Source organism: Pollachius pollachius (genome assembly GCF_949987615.1).
Source record: "Pollachius pollachius genome assembly, chromosome: 18".
Lineage (NCBI taxonomy): Eukaryota > Metazoa > Chordata > Actinopteri > Gadiformes > Gadidae > Pollachius > Pollachius pollachius.
Genome location: NC_136951.1, coordinates 18,169,034 through 18,191,242, shown reverse-complemented (window position 1 = coordinate 18,191,242; position 22,209 = coordinate 18,169,034). Strand labels below are relative to the sequence as shown.

At 47.8% G+C, this 22,209-nt stretch overlaps 1 protein-coding gene across 1 annotated transcript in view; it reads right to left on the bottom strand.

The window, feature by feature from the left end:
* Positions 1–22,209, bottom strand: part of dock4b (dedicator of cytokinesis 4b) — a gene marked incomplete at its 5' end in the record, with an annotated part of 122,481 nt that overhangs the window by 16,697 nt on the left and 83,575 nt on the right. Inside the window, 14 exon segments of the mRNA XM_079755965.1 lie at positions 5–71; positions 2,212–2,336; positions 2,896–3,015; positions 3,847–3,930; positions 9,869–10,045; positions 11,902–11,988; positions 13,905–14,071; positions 16,270–16,411; positions 16,681–16,785; positions 16,937–17,023; positions 18,581–18,729; positions 19,590–19,683; positions 20,776–20,836; positions 21,135–21,230. Of these exon segments, the coding sequence (XP_079612091.1) occupies positions 5–71; positions 2,212–2,336; positions 2,896–3,015; positions 3,847–3,930; positions 9,869–10,045; positions 11,902–11,988; positions 13,905–14,071; positions 16,270–16,411; positions 16,681–16,785; positions 16,937–17,023; positions 18,581–18,729; positions 19,590–19,683; positions 20,776–20,836; positions 21,135–21,230 (1,561 nt within the window).

The following is a 22,209-nucleotide window of genomic DNA, read 5'->3' as shown; positions in this document are numbered from 1 at the left end:
TGACTTCGTTGGAGGCCTGGGACGACAGCGACGAAGACGAGTAGCGGTTCGCTGCCGGGTAGCTGAGGGGACTGCAGGGGGGGGGGCGAGAGAGAGAGAGAAAGAGATGGAGAGAGAGAGAGAGAGAGAGAGAGAGAGAGAGAGAGAGAGAGAGAGACAGAGATGGAGAGAGAGAGAGAGACAGAGATGGAGAGAGAGAAAAGAGAGAGAGAGAGAGAGAGAGCGAGAGAGAGAGAGAGAGAGAGAGAGAGAGAGAGAGAGAGGAGCCGACAAGACACAAACACAGAGAGAAAGAGTTCATGTCAGATAAGGGAAAAACGATTATTTGAAAACTTGGGCTTAATTGGAGAAACTACAGCAGAAGGTCTGTCATTAGCTCAGAGGTTTATTTTACTCACCGTGGATAAATAGTGAGCAAGATGAAAACAGACAGGCAGGCAGTCAGAGAAATAAATAAATAGAGAGAGGGAGGGAGGGAGGGAGAGAAGGAGAGAAGGAGAGAGGGAATATGTGTTCAGGATCAGAGAGAAAAAGCAGACACAGCAATCACAACATTGGATCAAGTAGATTTTTTGGAGCATTGTTAATGCCGCCAACGCATTAGCCGACGCCAAGATTAGCTTATGTAGCGTTGGCTGGAGAAAAAAAACACAGTTAATAGGAAATAAATTATGATAGCTTTAATTGCTCAGTAGATTAATGTATGAGTCCAAAAACCGAAGACAGAAATGTTAAGTCGTTGAGGAGGGATTGTTGTCTATAGTGTGTGTGTCTTTTTGTGTGTGTGTGTGTGTGTGTGTGTGTGTGTGTGTGTGTGTGTGTGTGTCTGTGTGTCTGTGTGTGTGTGTGTGTGTGCTCATCTCCATGAGAAGCTGTGGAGACATTTTTGTCAATGTTTAGTGTGAGTTTGTGGGTGTACAGTTTGTGCGTGTGTGTGTGTGTGTGTGTGTGTGTGTGTGTGTGTGTGTGTGTGTGTGTGTGTGTGTGTGTGTGTGCGTGTGTGCGTGTGTGTGTGTGTGTGTGCGTGTGGCCCAGGGAGGAAGCTGTGGAGGAACAATGTTGCAGGTAGACAGGATGGCAGGGTCACTGAACACATCAAAACACAGCCAGCCTCCCTCCCTCCCTCACCCACCCACACACGTACACACACACAAACACATACACACTGAGGCACGCACACACACACGCCTGGCGGACATGAACACATCTCTGTGTGGGTTCCAGTCCCGCCTACGTGTGGAGAGAAGAAGTAACAATGGTGGAGAGGAATGATAAGAAAGGTCAGGAGTGTTTCAGCAGGAGGAAATAGAAGTGAATCCCGTTGGCCTTCAACACGCTATGACAGGAAGAAAAATATAGATGTTCATGAATTCATATCCCAACTATTGTATAGGACCACAGTACACATCTCAGAATGAGCAAATGGGGTTCCGGCAAGTTGTATTCCTCTGAAAAACCAGACGAGAATACTGGGAAATGTATTCTCTGAACAAGCAAATGATTACACTGGGAAAAGCAAATTTCATTTTCTTTGCTATGCTCATCTGTTGTCATGAGATTAGAGTGCTTTTGAAATGACAGCAAATGCGCTCTGATCAGAGGGTAGCAGAGAAAACAGAGATGAACATACAGACCGGATTCTGAGAACGGACAATCGTGTGTCTTTCACAAACAAAGGAAAACATTGGCGGAATAGAGGAGACGAAAGAAACGAAGGGAAAAGGAGAGACGAGAACGGAAGAGAGAATAGAGTAAAAGAGGAAAGGGAAAGAGATGAGAAGAGACGAAAAATAATAACAGCAGTGAGGGAGCGATTAACGCGACGCAAGCAGAGAACAGAACCAAAGAGAAGATACTTAAAGAGGAGGGGAGACGGGAGAAGATGGAGCTCTTGTGCACAGAAGAGAACATGAGGGAGCAGGATCAAACAGAAGCGCAGAGAAGAGTGATTAACATGTGGGGAGAGACGAAGAGGAGAGGAGTAGTGTGTGTGCGTGTGTGTGTGTCTATGTGTCTGTTTGTATATGTGCACGTGTGTGTGTGTGTGTGTGTGTGAGAGTGCATCTGAATGTGGTTGTGTGCGTGCGCGGTGTGCATGTGCCCGTGTTCGTGAGCGCGTACGTGCGCGTGTGTGTGAGCGAGCGTGTGTGCGCGCATGCGTGCACGTGAGCGTGCGTGCGTGCGCGCGTGTGTGTGTGTGTGGCCTGTCACCTGCGTCGGGCCACGCCCCCCCTGCCTCCTTCTGGACTGATGATGTTGGGCACCGAGTTCCTGCACGTGCGCGGGCTTCCGTTGGTGAAGTGCACGGGACTGGCGCGCACGTACGCCGGAAACTCCTGGAGGGGTGAGAGTGGGAGGGAAGTGCAGCGAGTGATTAGTCACTTGTTTAGGAGGAGGGGGAGGAGGAGGGGGAGGGATAATTATGCAGATGAGAGCAACATGCCAGATGAGAGTTTGGTGGGTGGTAACGAGGAGTCACAACGCGATAGGAGGCTCAGGGCCCTAAAGTGTGTGTGTGTGTGTGTGTGTGTTTTTGTCACTTCAACCAAAACCCTCAAGGGACTGGGTCAATTAGAGTGCCCCCCCCCCCCCCCCCCCCCCCCCCACACACACACACCATCCTACCCCTTGTTCCTTCCACAAAAAACTAAAATAATAAATAAGTCCATATTTTTGTTTTTTAACTGTTCTACCCAATCAATGTTACTACCGTTTTTTTTGCCGTTATGTTTCATGCTCTTGTGTTCGATGATATCGGCAGAAAGTTGGATCATTTCATATTTTACGACATTTCTCTATGGGAATGTCAATTGCAATTTCAGCATCGGCATTAAATATTCAGACAGAAAAATACAGATTCTGTGTGTACGTGGGGACATTTCGCGGTGGGCTTACCTGTATTCCCAGACTGGACTTCATGAGGTGGAACTGGTCCACCAGCTTCTTATGCAGGGGCCTCATATCCTGAGGGACGTACTTCTCGTGCACGGCCAGCCCGTACTCCAGGATGTGTGCCTGCAAGTCGACGCGGAAACCCTCCCGGTTAACATCAAACGGGCTGATCGGCGCATTTATCACGTAGCAACGTTCTAGGTCAACGACAGCGCCGTGCGGTGCTTTGCATGCATCAAGGGTTATTTATTCAACAGAAAACATGTATCTTAGAGTAGCGATGCGTGTATAAACAATTACGGGAAACAGGAACGATCCGATGCAAAACAAAGAACACACGTTGGACCCAGATCGACGGCAAGCGTAGAATAAAATTAATCTGACGTCAACCCAACACAGAGTGGGAACATACGGCTGGTCTGGCTACTCTGGGGGCTATGGGGAGTGCAGTTTGGGGGTGTGGTGGGGAGGGGGTTCGACTCCCAGACGAAAAGGTTCTGGCTTCGAGGACCAATGTGTCCACGGCCTTACCTGTGGGCATCCTTGGGCAGCATGTTCGAACTCCTGCCTGCTCCTTAAGACACCTGAGGCTGAATTGACTGGAAGTCTCGTTGGGCGAACGCATCGGCCGAATAAGAAGAATAATGATCCCAGATAAACGTTAAAAAGCCCGGCGATCGTTTTGATTTCACGTTCGTATTTTTCACTCGGTTGATGTAGGTCGAAACTGGATTACGTGCTGAATCTCTTCTCTTCATACAAAGTCGATGCCGATAAACGTGTCCGCTTAATTATTAAAAATGACACGACGCTGAACGACGCTGAATAGACACAAGCAACATTGCAACCACGCGTGGTCTTCTCCACCACTGTTCTGCCTGGGCCGAGGTCCACGTAAAGCCCCTATAGGGACCCCCTAGGGGGCCCCTAGGGGCCCGACCCCACGCCACTGACCTGTTCGAACATAAGCTCCCGCAGGCGGGTGATCTTGTCCCCGTCTTCTGGGTGGTTCATCACGTAGTCCTTCACGAAGAAGGCCTGGGCGGGACAGGGAGAATGCACAACATCAATCTCTGGTTGCTTTACACAGACACACACACACACACACACTGAAACTTTACACAGTCACAGACGCACTCACACCGACACAGACACTGAATCTTTACATGCATACACACATGCCCACTGAATTTTTTACAGACACACACACACTGAATCTTTACACACATGCATACACACACAAACAACCGCAGACCAACACAGACACTGATTCTTTACACACACCCACACACACAGACTGATTCTTTGCACTCACACACACACACACACACACACACACACACACACACACACACACACACACACACACACACAAACACACCAGGTGGTGGAGTGATGAGATTTTTCTGCACTGCGGTTTGTCCTGGACTCATATTAGAGCCCAGAGAAGTGAATTAGTGCCTTGCCATTAGTGTGTCTGTGTGTGTGTATATATAGAGCGTGTTACTGTGTGTAAATGCTCGGTGGGCGCATTCACAAACGGTCGGCCTTGTTTTAGATGGAATGAGATTAGTCTTCGTAATCGCACAAAACGAGATTCAGGAGAAGCATTTGTTCTGCTTAGCCATAATGAGTAAGTGTTTACACATAATATTCCCCCTTTTTTTTCCTCCCACAAATATTTACTCTTCTAAAATGATTGTCAAGTGGTAACGACTTTTTGAAACAAGGCTTATGCATCTATTTCATCCAATCAGAAGTGTTTTCAACTTTAGCCCAATCGCATGACATCTACATTTAGCTCTTTGATTAGAACACAGTTCTTTCTTAAAATGCCTGGAAGCAGCTGAGCCTTAAGTGAATAGTGTCTGACACCACTACATCAACAGCACTCCATCAGACACTGCCTGGTGACTCTCTGGCCCGAATAAAAGTTACTTCACAAGACAATGTCATTGTTGCCACCAAAAACACGCTGTTTTACAGCGCTACTATTCATAACCCAATACTTGACACACACACAGACACCCACACACACACACTTGATTAAAATGAAACGATTTTTTAAAAACACTGAATAAAAAAAACGTCAACGGATATAAGAGGGGGAAGATGCACCAAATCGGCAAAAGAAAAACGAGAAACCGATTCCAGAATCTTCCCTTGAAATACTCTGGGAGAAAGGACAAAGGAATACAAATAAGGCAAAGCTCAAGGAAAAGATCAGGGTGGCTTTCAAGGACCAAAGACAACCTCCAATCTCCAAAGAAACAGATCCGGTTGCGCGGCAGAGGGGGGGGGGGGGGAAGAGAGAGAGAGAGAGAGAGAGAGAGAGAGAGAGAGAGAGAGAGAGAGAGAGAGAGACAGAGAGAGAGAGAGAGAGAGAGAGAGAGAGAGAGAGAGAGAGAGAGAGAGAGAGAGAGAGAGAGAGAGAGAGAGAGAGAGAGAGAGAGAGAGAGAGACGGGAGGACCTCCACGGCTTCAAAGAACACACACAATCAGAGGGCCCAACCACATAGCCACGTGCCATCACGTGGTGGCACGGTTCCTGTCGTGCACGTGTTGTGTGTGTGCACGAGCAAAACGCACACCCACAAACACTCACACGTGGATGGGCACATGCATTCATATCCCCATCCCACACACACTCACGCAGTTTCACACACACACACACACACACACACACACACACACACACACAAACACAAAAATAAATGCACCCACCTAGACACTCACGCGTGGACACACACACACACACACACACACACACACACACACACACACACACACACACACACACACACACACACACACACACACACACACACACCTCTTCCCTGCAAACAGCCTCTAATCTGTGAATGACAAAGTGACTGTCTGTGGCCTGTTGGCCTTTCTGTATCAGGCTCTCCCTACCTCCTCTGCTGATGCAGATGCCATGTATTGACGGCCCTAATAAGACATCTGATCTTTTGTAACAGGAAATGACAAATGCTCGCAGACTAGGATTATCGGAAACAAAATGGCAACCCCATTGTGACTCGTATTGTTGCGCATGAAAGGCGGGCCTTTTTCTTTTAAAGGTTTTTTCAGGCAATTTAACGACAGAAAGTATTTTACTGAGAGGTGCCAAATTAAATTTGCGAAAACCTTTAGGGTGCGATGCATCAATATCTGAGTGGAATGATGGAGATTACTCATCTGGGGAGAGGGGGTGAGGGCAGAGGCATAAGGACGTTACCATGGCGACCCTCATCTGTAAATCATTATGGGATGTCCAATTAGGAATGAAGCACCAAAGGGGGGGGGGATAAATCAGACAAGATCCCCTTCCCCCCCGAGGATTTCTAAATCAAACCCAAGCTCATAAATCGGAATATTAATAAATGCAGTTTCATTTATGTATTATTTTTGTGTGGTTTGTTGCGGGCCAAGACGCCACTGCTGTCAATCTGTTATCTGCAAATTAATGAATAGATTTATGTTTGGCGGGTTACCACGGGCATCCATATATTTCTAATGTTTTTCCCTAGAAAAAAAAGCATTGACGGGTGTGCCGGAGCGATTGGCCTAGCAAGCAGATTAGCAGCTCAGACTTATCTCACTTCATTTACCATGGCGACTCACGCTGTGATGCGAAGCTGGAGCCAACTCGGTACATAGCAGGTTAGCTCTTAGATAACCACGCCCATGGCTGCCATTCCAACATGTTTCAAACGGCAACAAGCAACTGCATATCAAAGTTCAAAGTCAGCTTTATTGGCAATTCCAAAATACATGTAAGACACGTAGAGGAATCGAAATTGCGTTTGTATCCCAAAATTATTGTATTTCAAGCATAATAACAATCAACTTAACCTGACGGGTCTAAATTCAAGCGAAAGGGGATTTCTATAGGCACACTAAATACAGGTGTGTTATCCCATGCCAACAATAGGCTGTTTAAGCAGTGATTTATGTGACCCTTGTGAACGAAGTCCCTTTGTCAGTCATGGGAGCGCAGTTTGTTCCTTCCAAACGGTACCGTAGCGTAGCCACATCACATAGCGGTGCCATATCCAAGCCATCGTGTGTGGAACCCCACAGTTTTCCCCAAATTGATCACCAACAAAGGAGAAGAAATCTGTGGGATTACTATTTATTGGAATGAGTCAGGCCGACACACTCACACACACTAAGGAAAGGAGCTATAACGGATAACACTAAAGACCCAACACGATTGAATCAAACATATAATCAAATGTAACAGTATCGCCTGTGATGCGCTTTGCAAGTGGCAATCAATTTTTAAATCGCGACGTAAAATCCATAAATGAGCAAACTGGTTCCAGTGCTACGCCACACAAACATTGAGGCAAACGCAAGATGGCGTCCACTAATCCTGCAGGAATGGCCTTTCTCTGAAGTATACAAAATGTACCAATGCAAGCACTGATGGTGGCTTTTGAAGCCCATTTTCAAGCTCGACCTGTCCGGAATCGATTGAACTTGTTCCTTGACGATTGAACATGCCGTCAGTCCAGTGAGAAGAAGTCCGCTTGAGTCAGAGCTTTGACTTTACCGCATGCTAGCTCATACCTTTGAGTTAGCATTAGCGTCAGCGCTAATGGCCCAGCAACAACAAAAAGGCCTGTTGCTTGAATCGATCCGAATCAAAACGACTATGTCGCCCCCTAATACAATGAATACTGGTCTTTACTATGTCTAATCTTGAGCGTGATATCTAATGGTGTCGTTTTTCAATATAATAATGGTTAGAATAAGGACCGGTTTTCAGTTTTTTCCCCGAAGCTGTTAAGGCGATTTCTCCGGAGAAGCGCTATGTTGGACATACGCCAGAGAACACACGTTCTCTGGACGCACACACAGATGGAACTCCACACATGCTCACAGTGTCTTTCACACACACACACACACACACACGGCCAGCCTGAGGGAAAGTTTGGTTGCTACGCAACGTGGAGAGTGCGTCTCTCCGTTCACACACACACTTGGCTGAAGGTAAGTGCCATCTTATTGAGTAGATTATTTCTTTTGGAGCATTTCTTTTCTTTGGGTTTGGTCTCTATGCTGTCCTATTCCAGAACATACTAAACCCTTCTCCGCTGCCCCTGTTACACTAGCACCACACCGATTCAGAGAAGGGGCGATTAGCGTTCTGCATGCGATGCGCAGATCTTCTTACGGAACACAATTGCGCTTTGTACTGTTTTGTTTCCTTCATCCCTTCTCTACAATCCCGGGTAATTTTCCAAGGTAATTTTCCCGTTCTGTTTTCTTTCCCGTTGCGTTTCAGGAGCTTACGCATCCCGCTGTCGGTTATCCTTCGAACCCCAGCCCTCATTCCCCAGGGTGCCGCGGTTGCTTCCCTAAGTTCCATCTTGGCATTACCTTCGCTGCTCCCCCCCCCTCGCGTCAGTCTGATATCCATCCCCGGCCTCCCTGTTAATTTCCTGCCCCCCTATCAGCCATCCTACCGCCCTACCCCATCATGCATCCATCCATCAGGGCCCTAACGCCCTTCACTCCGGCAGCTGCCGGCATCCGTCATCTATTCATCTGGATCAGCTAATTCAGCCGCCAACCGGCCGCACTCGTCTACCCCGTCTGATGGCGCCGAGCCAGTCCTCCACCTATCACATCCATCAGCGCCGACCCCTCCCTCCCAGTCCCTGCCCCATCGATGACACCCTGTCTGTTTGTTTTGCCATCAGACCACCCTTTGCTTCTTATGCACACATTAAAGGCTTAGTCATGGTTCCACGTTGACGCAACCACGCTAGGGCTGAACGATTTGGGGAAATAATCGAATTGCGATTATTTTGACCAATATTGCGATTGCGATTTAGTGTGCGATTTTTATTTTTTTATTAAGTTCCTTATGTTGTGTATTATTCACAAATAAATAAAAAAATCCATCATCATCGATGTGTTGAGATTAATTTACATTATAAACTTCTTTATTTAACTATTGAATTGTAAAATAAAAATAAAAATAAATGAATCGTACTGATTTCCAGTCAGTAACGGTCACAAATCACTTCTTTTTTTTTTATCACAGCCGTTGCAATTTGCATACCGCGTTCTATTACATCGCGATTTCGATTTGAATTCGATTAATCGTTCGAGCCCTACGCAACACAAGAGGGTTTACAGACCCATTACCTCCTTGCTGACCCTCCTTGCGTCCACCGCAAAAGCCTGAAAAAAGCCTCCCAAAAAGTGTCACCTTGCATCGAGGCGATGCAGCAGAAGGGCTGTGATTGGTCCGCCAACGTAAACCCTACGTAAACCTGACGCAGAGCCAAAACAGGTTCACGACTGCGTGGTCATTGCGTTGCGTCAACGTGGAACAATAACGAAGCCTTAAGTTACCGGGCTGTATAATTAATCTCTCACCTGGTAACCTAAGAGGGCTTAGGTCATGCGTCTTAGTCCTCCAAACATCCTCCCTTCTGTCAGTCCTTCCCCCCAGCCTCTGTCCATTCCCTGCCCGCCCCCCGCCCCCCCTTCTGGAATCCATCCACCTTTCCAATTCATTTATGGATCTATCCGTGCTTTGACGCACCGATCGATCATCAATCATGGATCCATCCATCTCTCCCTTCCCCCGCCACCCGTACCTTCATTCGTCTGTCCCGCCATCCTTCCGTGATGCCATCCGTCTGTTCAAGACACGAACGCATCACCCCTTGGCTTATGCACCAATCAATCATCGATCATTGATCCCTCCCTTCCTCCCTCCCTGCCCGCCTCCGTTTTCCTGGAACCGCCCGGACCACCATCCATCCCCAAACCCCCTCAATCCATCCATCCTTGCCACCCATTCCATTAATTTCTGGCCACTCATACCTCCAACCCTCTCTCCAGCCACCATGTTCATCCATGCATCCTTCCCTCTCTCTATTTATGTGCATCTCCAGACATACCACACCCCCATCCATCCCTCCATCCCCCCACCCCCGTCCCTCCCTACCTCCTGGTAGCGAGCCAGACCCCCGTTGACAGCGGCGTCCACCACCCCGTTGAGGCACATGGTGAGGGGGTTCACGTTCTGCATCTGCCGGCTCTGACACTGGCTGATCAGCGTCCGCAGCTGCAGGTTCTTGTTCTCGATCACCTCGATGGCGTTCTCCAGCGGGCTCACCTCCACCTGGAGCAGAGAAAGTTAAATGAGGAGGGGGGAGGGAGTGTGTTTAACCAATGCTAGCACCTAGCTACAAAATGGCTACCACCATACTAGACACAACACTGCTCTATACAATGCGCTAAAAAAATGAAACAGTTCCCAGGGTAGTTAACTGGTAACTAACTAGTAGCTAACCCTTAGCCTAACCCTAACCCTAACTAGGGTTAGTTAACCCTTACCCTAAGGATGAGCAACTACCCAAGAAACAATTAGCACCCAAGCAAAGAAAACACAAGCTCCGAGCCTGAAAAACATGAGCAGACTATAAAACACGAGTACAAAGCCGTAGAAATGCATCATCTTGCATAGAGGATACTGCTCGACTTCCTCAGTCTGTAATGGTAAACATCCTTAAGTACGAGCCATCGCCTGCTCCGTAACAGCTCGTCTCTGACTTCCCAGTGAGGGGCTATGTAGGATAACAACAAGTCCCCTGAAGGACTAAACAGTGAAAACACGCTCAGATGGACAGCCGTGTCTTGTGCGAGCCTTTAATCATTTATTCTCCAGCACACATCCAGATCTTAAAAACCAACACTGCTCATTATTTTTTCCCAGTTCTACTTCCTTGATCAATTTTACTTTAGCATAACAGCCGTCGAAAAACGAACACGATCCATACTTTGGCACCGCGGGCTACGGCGGTACACCAGAATATACACGTGCACGGCTTACCGGAGGGGAAAGGGACGAGGCGACGGCAGCTGTGCTTAAAACGGCAATAAAAACACAAGCAATCAAAAACTCCCACTCCTCTGAGATACGAAGGGAGAGCTGAGGATCTGACATTCAGAGCAGACGAGGGGATTTAGCAGGCTGTTGAGGGATGCCCCGCGCCACCCCCCCGAACCACCACCACCACCACCACCACCAGCCTCGATCAGTAACAGCCGTCACACATGACATAAACACCGCCCAACCGCTAAAGACTAACAGCAAGAGCTGCACATTTCGGATTTCAAAGCAAAATAAGAGAAGGAAACGTATTTTCGGGGGTTTATAAGCGGGGGCTTTAGATTTGTGTAATCGACACACACTCAATAAGGGCCTTGATCCCAAAAGGATCACATGAATACGGCTGATGTGATTCCAAGAATGTATTATCTCTGGATCGTATTTTTACATGGAGTATCAATTGTCAGCTGAAGACGCAGTAAATCGAGCCCTGTTTCAAAGTGATTCGAGTTCTGAATCGTTAGTAATCTGAACAACCGACTGTGTCTCAGAGATAGTGACGGAGTTGGTGTCTAATCCCACGGGGAAGCTCTGGCGGGGGAAGCCATTTTGCACGTAAAGACATGAAGGTCAGTTTGAATCCAGTGAATTGCTGTCAGTTGGTCGAACAACGGACTTTACACCGTCGAATATGAAAGGCCCAGATGGCTTCATGGCTAACGGAAAATACTGAAGACCTTGGACATGACTTACATAATAATATGATACTGTTGGCAACAAGGCAGTATTATATAGTAGCGATGGGTCCTCGAAAAAGCTCAGAGCCGAAAGCTACTGTGTTTGATCTCCGATGTCAGCTGCCTACCTTGGGTCCCACTCGAGCAAGAGGAGTTGACCCCTACAGTGCTCCACCGTGGCATATATGGGACTTCAAGATATGCATCGGAAATCACTTTAAGTTTCACGCTTTCCCTAAATTCCTTTGCCGAATAACTCCATCGGTACACGAGCCGTACACGGATGCTGCTTGCTACATAGTAAGCCTTGGTGTTAGCATTAGTGTTTGCACTAGTGTCTGAGTTATGTTGTGTTTCAGTTGGTCATCTGGATACAGTCGGGTTGTCGGGGGGGTTGTAGTTTCTCACCAACTCTCTTTTGTCCACCTCGAACCACCTCGAGATGCCGGGTAGACTCTGAACCAGAGTGAGTGTCGTTCTCTCCACCCATAAGCTCTGCAGGGAAGGATAAAGACAACCACACATTTTCCATATGAATGAGCTTCAGTGAACACATTTATATTGGGTGGACAGATAGGGTGTTATTCAACTGATTATATAAAACATTAACCCACATTTGTAGCTCGGCTATGAATGAACTTCAGAGAAACAGAGGGCATACCGCCTCACTAATCACTGCTGTGAGGTATATTATTTGAATGCAACACACCATGTATCTTTGTCTTAAGGCTAAACAACATAATTATCAACCAAGCGATCTTACAAGGTCATAAATGAGAACACTTTCTCTACAGCACCGAAACTAGCGTCAGCAAATTGTAGATCATAAGAGAGACCATAATGTATAGATGCTATGATAATCTATAAGCTAGGCCTTCTCACCATTATAAAGTCAAGGACAATTTACTTTAACAACTGTTTTTTTTCCTGGAGGTACTGACTGTAATTGATGTGTAAACTATCAAAATATGATCGATATTTTAGTGGTGCATTCCTGGTTCTTTGATAAATCTGGGGACCTTGTTAATATTTTCAATATTCTAGAAATTAAGGATTTGATATTTTTCATTTTACTAAATCTGGTACAAGCAGCGCAAATGGTTCTTTAATTCTTAATATAGCCATGATGACAATACTTACACTTTTTTTTTTTTAATGTGTTTGCCAACGGTGAAGAACAAAGAACAACACAGCAGCATAACAAGACAGAAGAAAACCCAAAATATAAAAAAGACGATGTTGAGCGATTTGTTATTTGCCAGCTAACACCCTGAAACGCTTGGGTGGTGGAAATGATCCAGTTAAAGCACTCTGCGATGAGTCCATCACACCTTGTCACAGTAATTCACACCACGTCATGATGCAAAGGATTATCACACATGATGCTCACAACCCAAGGCGAGAAAAACGTGTGTGTGTGTGTGTGTGTGTGTGTGTGTGCGTGCATGCGTTTGTGATATTTAAATATCAAAACAGCTGTATGAATTGTGATATGACGTGTTAGACTATGATTTTATACAGCAAGAGCTAACCTTGTTGGAGGAAAAATATTTGCTTGTGTATATGTAAATTTGTATGGTACTAATGTTTGCAACCAAAATATGGTGTGCATATGTGATGAGAAACGAATATGGTGCAATAATTGACAAGGGAATTTTTGGTGTGCATGTGTGTTTGCGTGGGTGAGTCTTTCAGCATCGTTGTGTGTGTTGAGGTTGTTGCTGTGGATATGTGTGTGTTTGAGGATGTGGGTGTGTGTGTGTGTGTGTGTGTGTGTGTGTGTGTGGGTGTATGTGTGGGTGTATGTGTGGGTGTATGTGTGGGTGTGAGTCTGCAGTGTAGAGCTAGCATCCAAGTTTAATTAGCAAACTCTGGATTCACCATGAATAAAACATCCCCTTCTATAGTGTACTTATACTTGATACCTGAACACCAGTTCAAACCACCCCACCTCCCACCAGAACAACCAATCGATGCGAAAAGTAGTGAGGAAGAGGAGCAGGAAGAGAAGGAGGAAGAGTAGAGGGCAATGAGAAGAAAAAAAATATTAGAAAGTAGAAAATGGAGGCTCTTGGTTTCTATAAAACAGAGTGTGAAATACGGACGAAATAAATTGAAAAAGTAGATACAAGGAGAGATAAAAAAACAACCATTGTTTCTTCGACAAAGTTAACAATTTATTTACCGTTTAAATTCCCAGCCAGTTGTTATCATGATAATGTACAACGAAGCGGCGGCTGCGTATTCGGCGGGAATCGTCACGACGATAAACGACACAACAAAACGATGAACTGTTTCTTCAGTTGGTGATTCGGTTTGTCCCCTATTTCGACTCTCCTCCCCCCCCACCCCCTCTCTCCCACACACACACACACACACACACACACACACACACCCTGCCCTCCCCTTACCTTGAACTCGTTCTCCTTGTCCTTGGTGCCTTTGTGGAAGGGCCGGTCGTAGCGGAAGCGCCAGATGTGGTTGAACTTGTAGAAGCTCTTGATGTTGTCGGGCACGCCGTCGCGCTGCAGCACATCCTGGCTCTCCGGGATCGGGGTCACGGCGTAGATCTGCAGGTCTGGGGGTCCCCGGGAAGTCAAGGCCGAAAACGAATCGCCTGGGTGGCGGGGGGCGGGTGACCGGGGATAACAGAAAGGCGGAGGGAAGATCCGAGCGAGGTTGGACCGTGGTCACGCATGGAGGAGGAGGGATTTAACTAAATGTAGATAAAGCTGGACGGATATGCAGACGCAGAGCGAGAACTAGCTAGATAAAAGGTAGGTGGGCGTTTAATTTAATAAGCAGAGGAGGTGTGTAGGGGTGTGTGTGTGTGTGTGTGTTGCAGCACGGGTGCTCTGACAGAGTGGGTTACAGCTTTCCTCGCTGAAAATTGTAATTAGGTGAAACGAAATCTCACAGATAGACACACACACACACACACACACACACAACTAACAGACGGCCTCGAAGAGATTAGCAGGTACTCTTTTCTTCACATTCTGTATTCATTAGAAAAAAAACAAATTAAAGAATACATATTCATCGTTTTAATGATGATTTTCAAAGCAGAAATAAAAGTGTAAACCGGGCGAGGCTTAGGAGGCAGTATGGCTCAACGACTGGCCTGCTCTTCAGTGGCCCCTACAGTACCATCTTCTGCCGTGCCCGCCCCCCCTCCGTTAACCACGGGAATATGAATTAGCGCAGCTAGCCCCCCGCGCGCTATTAGCATGCATGGGCGCGCGCCACCGTAGCCGAGGATATTGATGTCCGTGCGATACGGGGGAGATTGTATTGATCGAACATTACAGGCAGACAACATACATGAGTGTTAGCGCATGAGTTTATCTGCTGCCCCCCCACGCAGAAACACACACACACACGGAACACACGTCCTAACCCCCCGCCTATAAAGACACACACGGACGGACGTGGACACGCGTACCAATTCGTGTGCAGTAATGCACACACGGTCGCACACAACGCGCAGACGCACACACACACACACACACACACACACACACTTCTCTGCTCCCCTCTCTCTCCTCCTCCCCACTCTGTCTCCTTCTTACCCTCCCCCCCACTTTGTAAATCTAGCTTCTCCCTCTTTTTATCTCTCTCTCCCCCTCTTCCTCACTCTCCCCCTCTCCCTCGCTCTTCCTCTCTCCTTCTCTCCCTCTCTCTCTCTCTCTCTCTCTCTCTCTCTCTCTCTCTCTCCCCCTCTTCCTCACTCTCCCCCTCTCCCTCTCTCTCTCTCGCTCTCTCTCACTCTCACAGTGGCCTTCCCTTCCCTTTCTCAATCCTATTCCCATAAAAACTGAAATAAAAAGGTTGAAAGCTGCAAGAGATGTATGGCACAGGTGTGTAGGGGTAAAACCAACCCCCACACACACACAGACACACACACACAACCACACACACACACACACAGGTAGCTCCTCACAAGCATAGTAAAACAAACACACACACACAAACAATGGCAGCCTTCAAAAAGTGTGTGTGTCATTCATTTTTGTCCTCGCAAGTATATTAAAACCACCACACACACACACACACAATGACCTGCCTTCAAAAAGTGCACTCAGCTATTTAGTTAATTTCTCCCACTGTCTCTATTAACTCTCTAAGTGAGCCTGTCTGCTGCTACCTCGCTGAACGGCGGCCAGCAGCTGTCCCGTCCACTGGAATGGATAATCCCAAAGTGGCCCCGGCTCCCACACACCTACAGCTGAGCACTTAGTGCGTAGCACGCCCCGGGCTTTCTTAAAACTCATGCTGCTGAGTGATGACTGTTGAATGGACCTGCACTGGGAAGGGCGTCTTCATACCGTCCCCGACTCAGTGTGTGTGGGTGTGTGTGCGAGTGTGTGTGTGTGTGAGAATGTTTGGTGGTTTTACTATACTATACTTTCCTTTTGAAGGCTGGCATTGTTTATTTGTGTGTGTGTGTGTGTGTATGTGTGCGTGCGTGTGTGTGTTTGTGTGTGTGTTTACAAACAGAGTTTTTTATATTAACGCACAAACTGTACACAATGCAGTGCACTTGACATGCATGCCTGCAGGCATGTCTTTGTGCATGTATGACATGTTGAGGATGCATGGATGTAGACGGGTGTGGAGCAAAGGTCCAACGCAAGTCAGACTAAACGCCTGCAGGAAAGGCAGGCAGAGCTCAGAGCCACGTGTATGCGTAGGTGTATGTGTGTGCGTCCTATGCATACACAAACATGCATACTAATGTGAATACATTACGCTAACACGAAGAGCCAAGGATACACTGGGCCTCTGCCTGGTAGATGGTCTGGTCAGGCTGGTTCACGTGCTGCATGGCGATGGCGTAGGGGAATTCGTTGAGCATCCGCTGCTGAAAGGCCTCCAGCCTCTCGTAGTCATGGCCACGGCACACAAACTCCTTGTTCTGTGGCAGCGGGGAAGATAGCGTTAGATTGCCCCCCGGTGGTCGTCGAGTGCAACAGCACGGTCGGGTTTTGGAAAAAAATATGGATTCACTTCAAATCAACTCGGTCGGTTGGCCGGTGACATCAGGCGAATCCTCTGGAGGGGATTTGCCTGATGACACCTTGAGGTTTCTTATCGAATGTCAGTCATGTGTGTTTTCTTGCTTTGAAAAAGGGGAAAATATGGAGGGGCAGACAGTGACATGGGGAGGGCCTAGGAGTTTCTTACCCGTAGGAAGAAGGGGAACTTCTTTCCATAGAAACCCACTCGGAAAAATTCAGGTTCTAGCCTTTGCTGGTCCATGATTTTGTCGTAGAGGGACGCTTCCATCATCTGTTGACAGCAACAGCATTCGTATTCAAATTTGTATTGATGCCTTTGTATTGGGCCGAACACCACCAGAGTTTGGCCATTGTTACGTCCAATGTGAAAATGCGTCTTCGATACATGAATGTTTTGTGTTGTAGTTTTCACATCCACTTACTCTCATCTTGCTCAAGTTCCTGTAGTCGTAGAAGGACTCATATTGGTCGGCCAGCTCTCGACACAAGATAATCCCATTCTCCCAACACTGAAAAGAGAACACAGACAGACAGACACACACAGACACACACACACACACACACACACACACACACACACACACACACACACACACACACACACACACACACACACACACACACACACACACACACACACACAAAACACACCTATGGTCACAACAGTAATTTAAACCTCCCGGCATCAACCCACAAGATGGGGGTAACCTTGAAACATTTCCATATATCGCACTACAAATTTCAATCCCGATTTTCCATTACAATTCCCTCCTCTTGATGGCAGTAGTGAGCCGGGGGAGATCAATACGACAGCGGACGCTACCCTGCGACCACGGCCCCTTGCAGGTGCGTGTGGCCCCCGGCCATCTCTCTAATTTAATGAAAAGCTTTCTGTCCCCGTTGCTCTTTAGTCCACGGGCGGCGGCACCGGAGCAGATGGCGGCAGTTGTGGAATTATTGCCGCGTTTGACCGCGAGTTATGAGGGGGAAAGTGTTCTCCGTAATCACGCGGGGCTGCGTCGTTTTAGCAGGAATGCTGAACAGTCACACTCGTCTTTTAGGGGGGTTTCAACATTTTTTTATCTTTTCGTCCTTCACCAAGATCTTCTGAACTCCCTTCTTGAAAAAAAGGGCTACTTTTGGAGCTGTTATGGGGGTTATGATGGGGAAAGGGTTCTCCGTAATCCTGCGGCGCTGCGTCGTTTTAGCAGGAATGCTGAACAGTCAAAAGCTTCTTTTAGGGGTTTTAATATTGTTTTATCTTTTTGTCCTTTTAGCAAGATCTTCTGAACTCCCTTCTTGAAAAAAAGGGCAGATTTTGGGTCTAACCCACCCCCCACACACACACACACACACACACTTCTCCCACGAGGGCACAGCTGGAAGACTGGCAGTTGGGATAACGAGGCTAAGTGGAAGGCACGGCACAAACGGGAATAAAAGGACACCGTCTCCATGGCAACCTGAGTGCCGCTCCCGAGGGGGGAACCGCACTCGGAGACGTTAGCGTTAAGACGTGAGCGAACACAAAGAGCCGGAAAATGCGCCCATTAACGTTCCGACGGCGTCAATATGTCGAAAGTAATTCATTTTGGAATCGCAAAAATCGGATTGTCCTCCTTTACTTCCTTACTATTTTGCTTTTGTTCAAAGCGACTTACAGGGGGTTGAGACATGTGATGGAGCAGGTAGGGGATGGAACACCTTGCTGATGGGACATTAGGGTTCCTACCCCCTAGGTTTTGGTTGGGAATCCAACCCAAGGCTAGAAGTACACCCTAAACACAAGACTATCCTAGGTTAGGGGGGGTGAGGGCGTCTTGTGAAGGATAACTACCGGAGTATGGGCTTCGAACTTAGAACCTTTTGGCACGGAGCCAGACCTCCTCGCCACAAGACTACCGTGACCCCGATAAACAGCACTGAGGAGCAGGTATGGGGGTAATGGCATTCTACTCGAGGACAACCACGTGGGGGTCCAAACCCAGCATCTTTCGGCCTGGGAGTGGAACCAATACCGTCCCATTGTTTGACACAAGGGAGGCAGGGGAGGGAACGGTACTGACCTTTCCCCGGTCGAAGTTCTGGACGATGGTGAGGTGGAGGCACTCCTTGCGCTGCCACTCGCTCTGCATGGGGTAGTTGAGGAACTCCCGCAGCGGGCGGTCCGACCACTCCAGCAGCTCGTCGTACAGCAGGAGCGTGTACGAGGCCTCTGTGACGCGCGCATGCACACACACACACAGACAAACAGACAGACAGACAGAGACAGACAGACACACAACAGCCGATACACACAAGCACGTCCGAAGTGCACATGCAAACGCGGGAACATGCACACACACAAGACAAACACAAGCACGTCAGACAAACACACACACACACACACGCACGCACATGGACACACCAAACACACATACGTGCATTCATGCAGATTCAAGCACAGGAATGGACAGACAACACAATCACACACCAAACACACACACACGCGCGCATACGGCGCGCCGGGAACACAGACACAAAAACAAAAAATATTGAGTGAGTCATAGTAGCATAACCGCGGCCAACACACCAACAAACACCCACCCACACACACACACACACACACATTGCCTCAGTAACATACAGCCATAAAAAAACCTCCCTAAAGCTCGCCATAGAGGCTACGGTGTGGGCCGCGGTCGACTGGCGTCAGGATGTCAGCTCCGGAGACGCTGCCTCCCGAATCACTCCAATTAAGGGAGGAGAATTCCGCTGCCTGTCGATGAGACGATCCCGACATCCTATATAACGAGCAGCGGTGGTGGGGGAGGTGGCGGGGCTTTGCGTGGGCGACGAGCGGCGAAGGTATAGCGCCGGCAGGTACACCACCGAGAGACACAGCCCCTAGCTCCACAAGCTGGCCGACGTTAACGAGAGGGCCGAGGCAGACCTCCACTCCGACATTTGCGAGTCAGAAGGGGTGGTTTGTCGTTGACACGTGACGTGTGATATTGCTTCCGTGCAAACATGCATTCATACATAAATGTACTGTACGCGCACGTGCACGTGAACGAATGGGTCCTGCTGGCTTACCGGTATAGTTCTGTGCTTTGAGGTGCAAGTCATACAGCTTGTGGATGTAGCGGATGTACATCTCCTCTTTGTTCAACTCCGTCTTGTAGAAGTTCTGCGGGTGGGGTGGACGGAAAGGGACATCAGAGAGGAAGGACGGACAGACGGGCAGACGGAACGATGGACATGGTGGATGAACAGACCGGAATAAAGAGGGGAAGCAAGATGGATAAGCACAAAACAAACAAAACAAATTTAAAACAAAGATGGAAGGGGAAAATGGGAATAACGACATGAGGCAAATATAAACATGTGAAAAAAAAAAAGGTGAGACAGCAGCGGTTATATGTAAATTAGAGACGCATAATAATGAGGAGATGCCAATGAGAGATGTCTACCGTGTGTGTGTGTGTGTGTGTGTGTGACAGAGACAGATTGCACAGCGGCAGAGGTGCACCAGCTATTCCTAAGCTGTTGATTAGCACCCGCTTCACTATGTGCACAGGTGCCGTCTGCAGATGGGGGCCGTTACACAACAGGCACAAACAGGATGTGACCGGTTCAGACCACACACACACACACACACACACGCACGGACGGACGGCTTACCAACACAAAAGACAAACAGACAGCCGACCAGTAACTTGTTCATCTGCCTGGATGTATTCAGGTGGTGTGTTATTGGGTTGTATTCTAGTCTTGTGTACTTTGTCAAAACGTGGGCCCGATTGTGTTTTTCAAATGTTTGAGGACAATACGTGTCGATCAATATATCTGTAAGACACAATGTCAACAATATAAACAACATAATAGAGTGCCAGACTATTAAAATAAGGCAGACACACAGACAAACACACAGACAAACACACAGACGGACAATACACCTACCTTAACAGAAAACCAGACAGACACACCTAGCTAATCAGACAGACAGCCTAACAACACAACCAACATAGAGACATACAGACACCACGCCGAGCTGTTCAGACACACAGACAAGACAGACAATACACCAAACCAATCAGACACAGACCCCGTAGAGACAGACAGACCGACCGACAGATAGACAGATGAACAGACACAGACAGATCATCCATAATGCACTGGGGGGCCCCTGTCCCTAGGGGCCCCTGTCTCCGCAGGCCCGGTGTACCCGGCGCTAAGCTAAATGAGACGGATGGTGATTGGCTGTTGACTGATGACTCACCAGGAGGCTGACGGTGCAGCCTATCTTCTTGCCGTCCACCTCGCCCAGCTTCATGCAGTCCCTGGGAGGAGGAGGAGGAGGAGGAGGGGGGGAGGAGGAGGAGGAGGAGGAGGAGAAGGAGGAGGAGGGTACACGACTGTCACAATAACAGATGTCGGAGAGACCACAGTCTCAGTGCCTTATTGTGTGTGTTGGTCAGTATGTGAACTTTTGCGTATGTCTGCGTGTGTGAAAATGTGTGCGTATGTGAGCCCTTTTATACGTTTGTGTGTGTGTGTGTGTGTGTGTGTGTGTGTGTGTGTGTGTGTGTGTGTGTGTGTGTGTGTGTGTGTGTGTGTGTGCGTGAGTGTTCTCCCTACCTGTAGTCCAGTAGCCTCTCCATTAGACGCGTGACAGTGGCAATCAGAGAGATGCCACTCTCTCTCCATGTCTCTCGCTCAATCTTCTTTAGCAGGCTACACACACACAGACGCACACACACAGGGACAATGAGGCTCAAACACAGACACATCGGTACACTCACACACCCACATGCACACTTTAACGGACACACACACCAAACACGCTCACACATACACACATACAGGGACAGACACAAACAAGTACACACGGGTACATACACAGGTACACAAACACACATGCACACACTCACGACTTATATGAAACACATATATATATATATATAAATAAAAAGATACGTAAAATATAAATACAGAACACACACACACAAACATAAAAAAGGTCGCACAGACATTTAAAATCAAACACATGTACGGACAACACACAAACACACGCCGAGATATAGCCAAGTTCAAATACACAAACAATATACAAATCCCCCCCCCCAAACACACACACACACACACACACACAAACACACTTTGCAATTCAGTATGACGAAGCAAAGTAAGAGGGCCAGACTGCAGAAAGAAAATGCAGGAAGAAGCGTAAGATAAACTAAAGGAAAAAAGGGCAAAACGATAAAATTCAAAGAAAAAACAGAAAAGGAGATCACTGAATCAACAGAAACGTTGATGGCACCTACATACGATATTAGTAGAGTTAAGCCAGAGATCTATCCATTCGCAGGAGCTAAGGACTCCAGAGGGGCTCGAACGCACCAATCAGTGCAGCTCTTTACAACAGCGTCGAATTTGGCGGGCGACCGCCATTTTGGAATTTGGAAATCGGTTACCTCCGACTGCGACCCTACGAAGTGCTAAAAGGTCTTGACGGCTCTACTGTCATTTCCTGCCACACAGCCCCGCCCACCTCACACAGACGACAACAGAGATAATGAAGGAGGCGGAGGAAGAGGAGGAGGAGGAGGAGGAGGAGGAGGAGGAGGAGTGTGCCTTACCTAGGGTACGGACCGAACAGAGGAATTCTACTCCGGGGCGCGGCAAGCATAGGCGGAACACATGGCCGTTAATA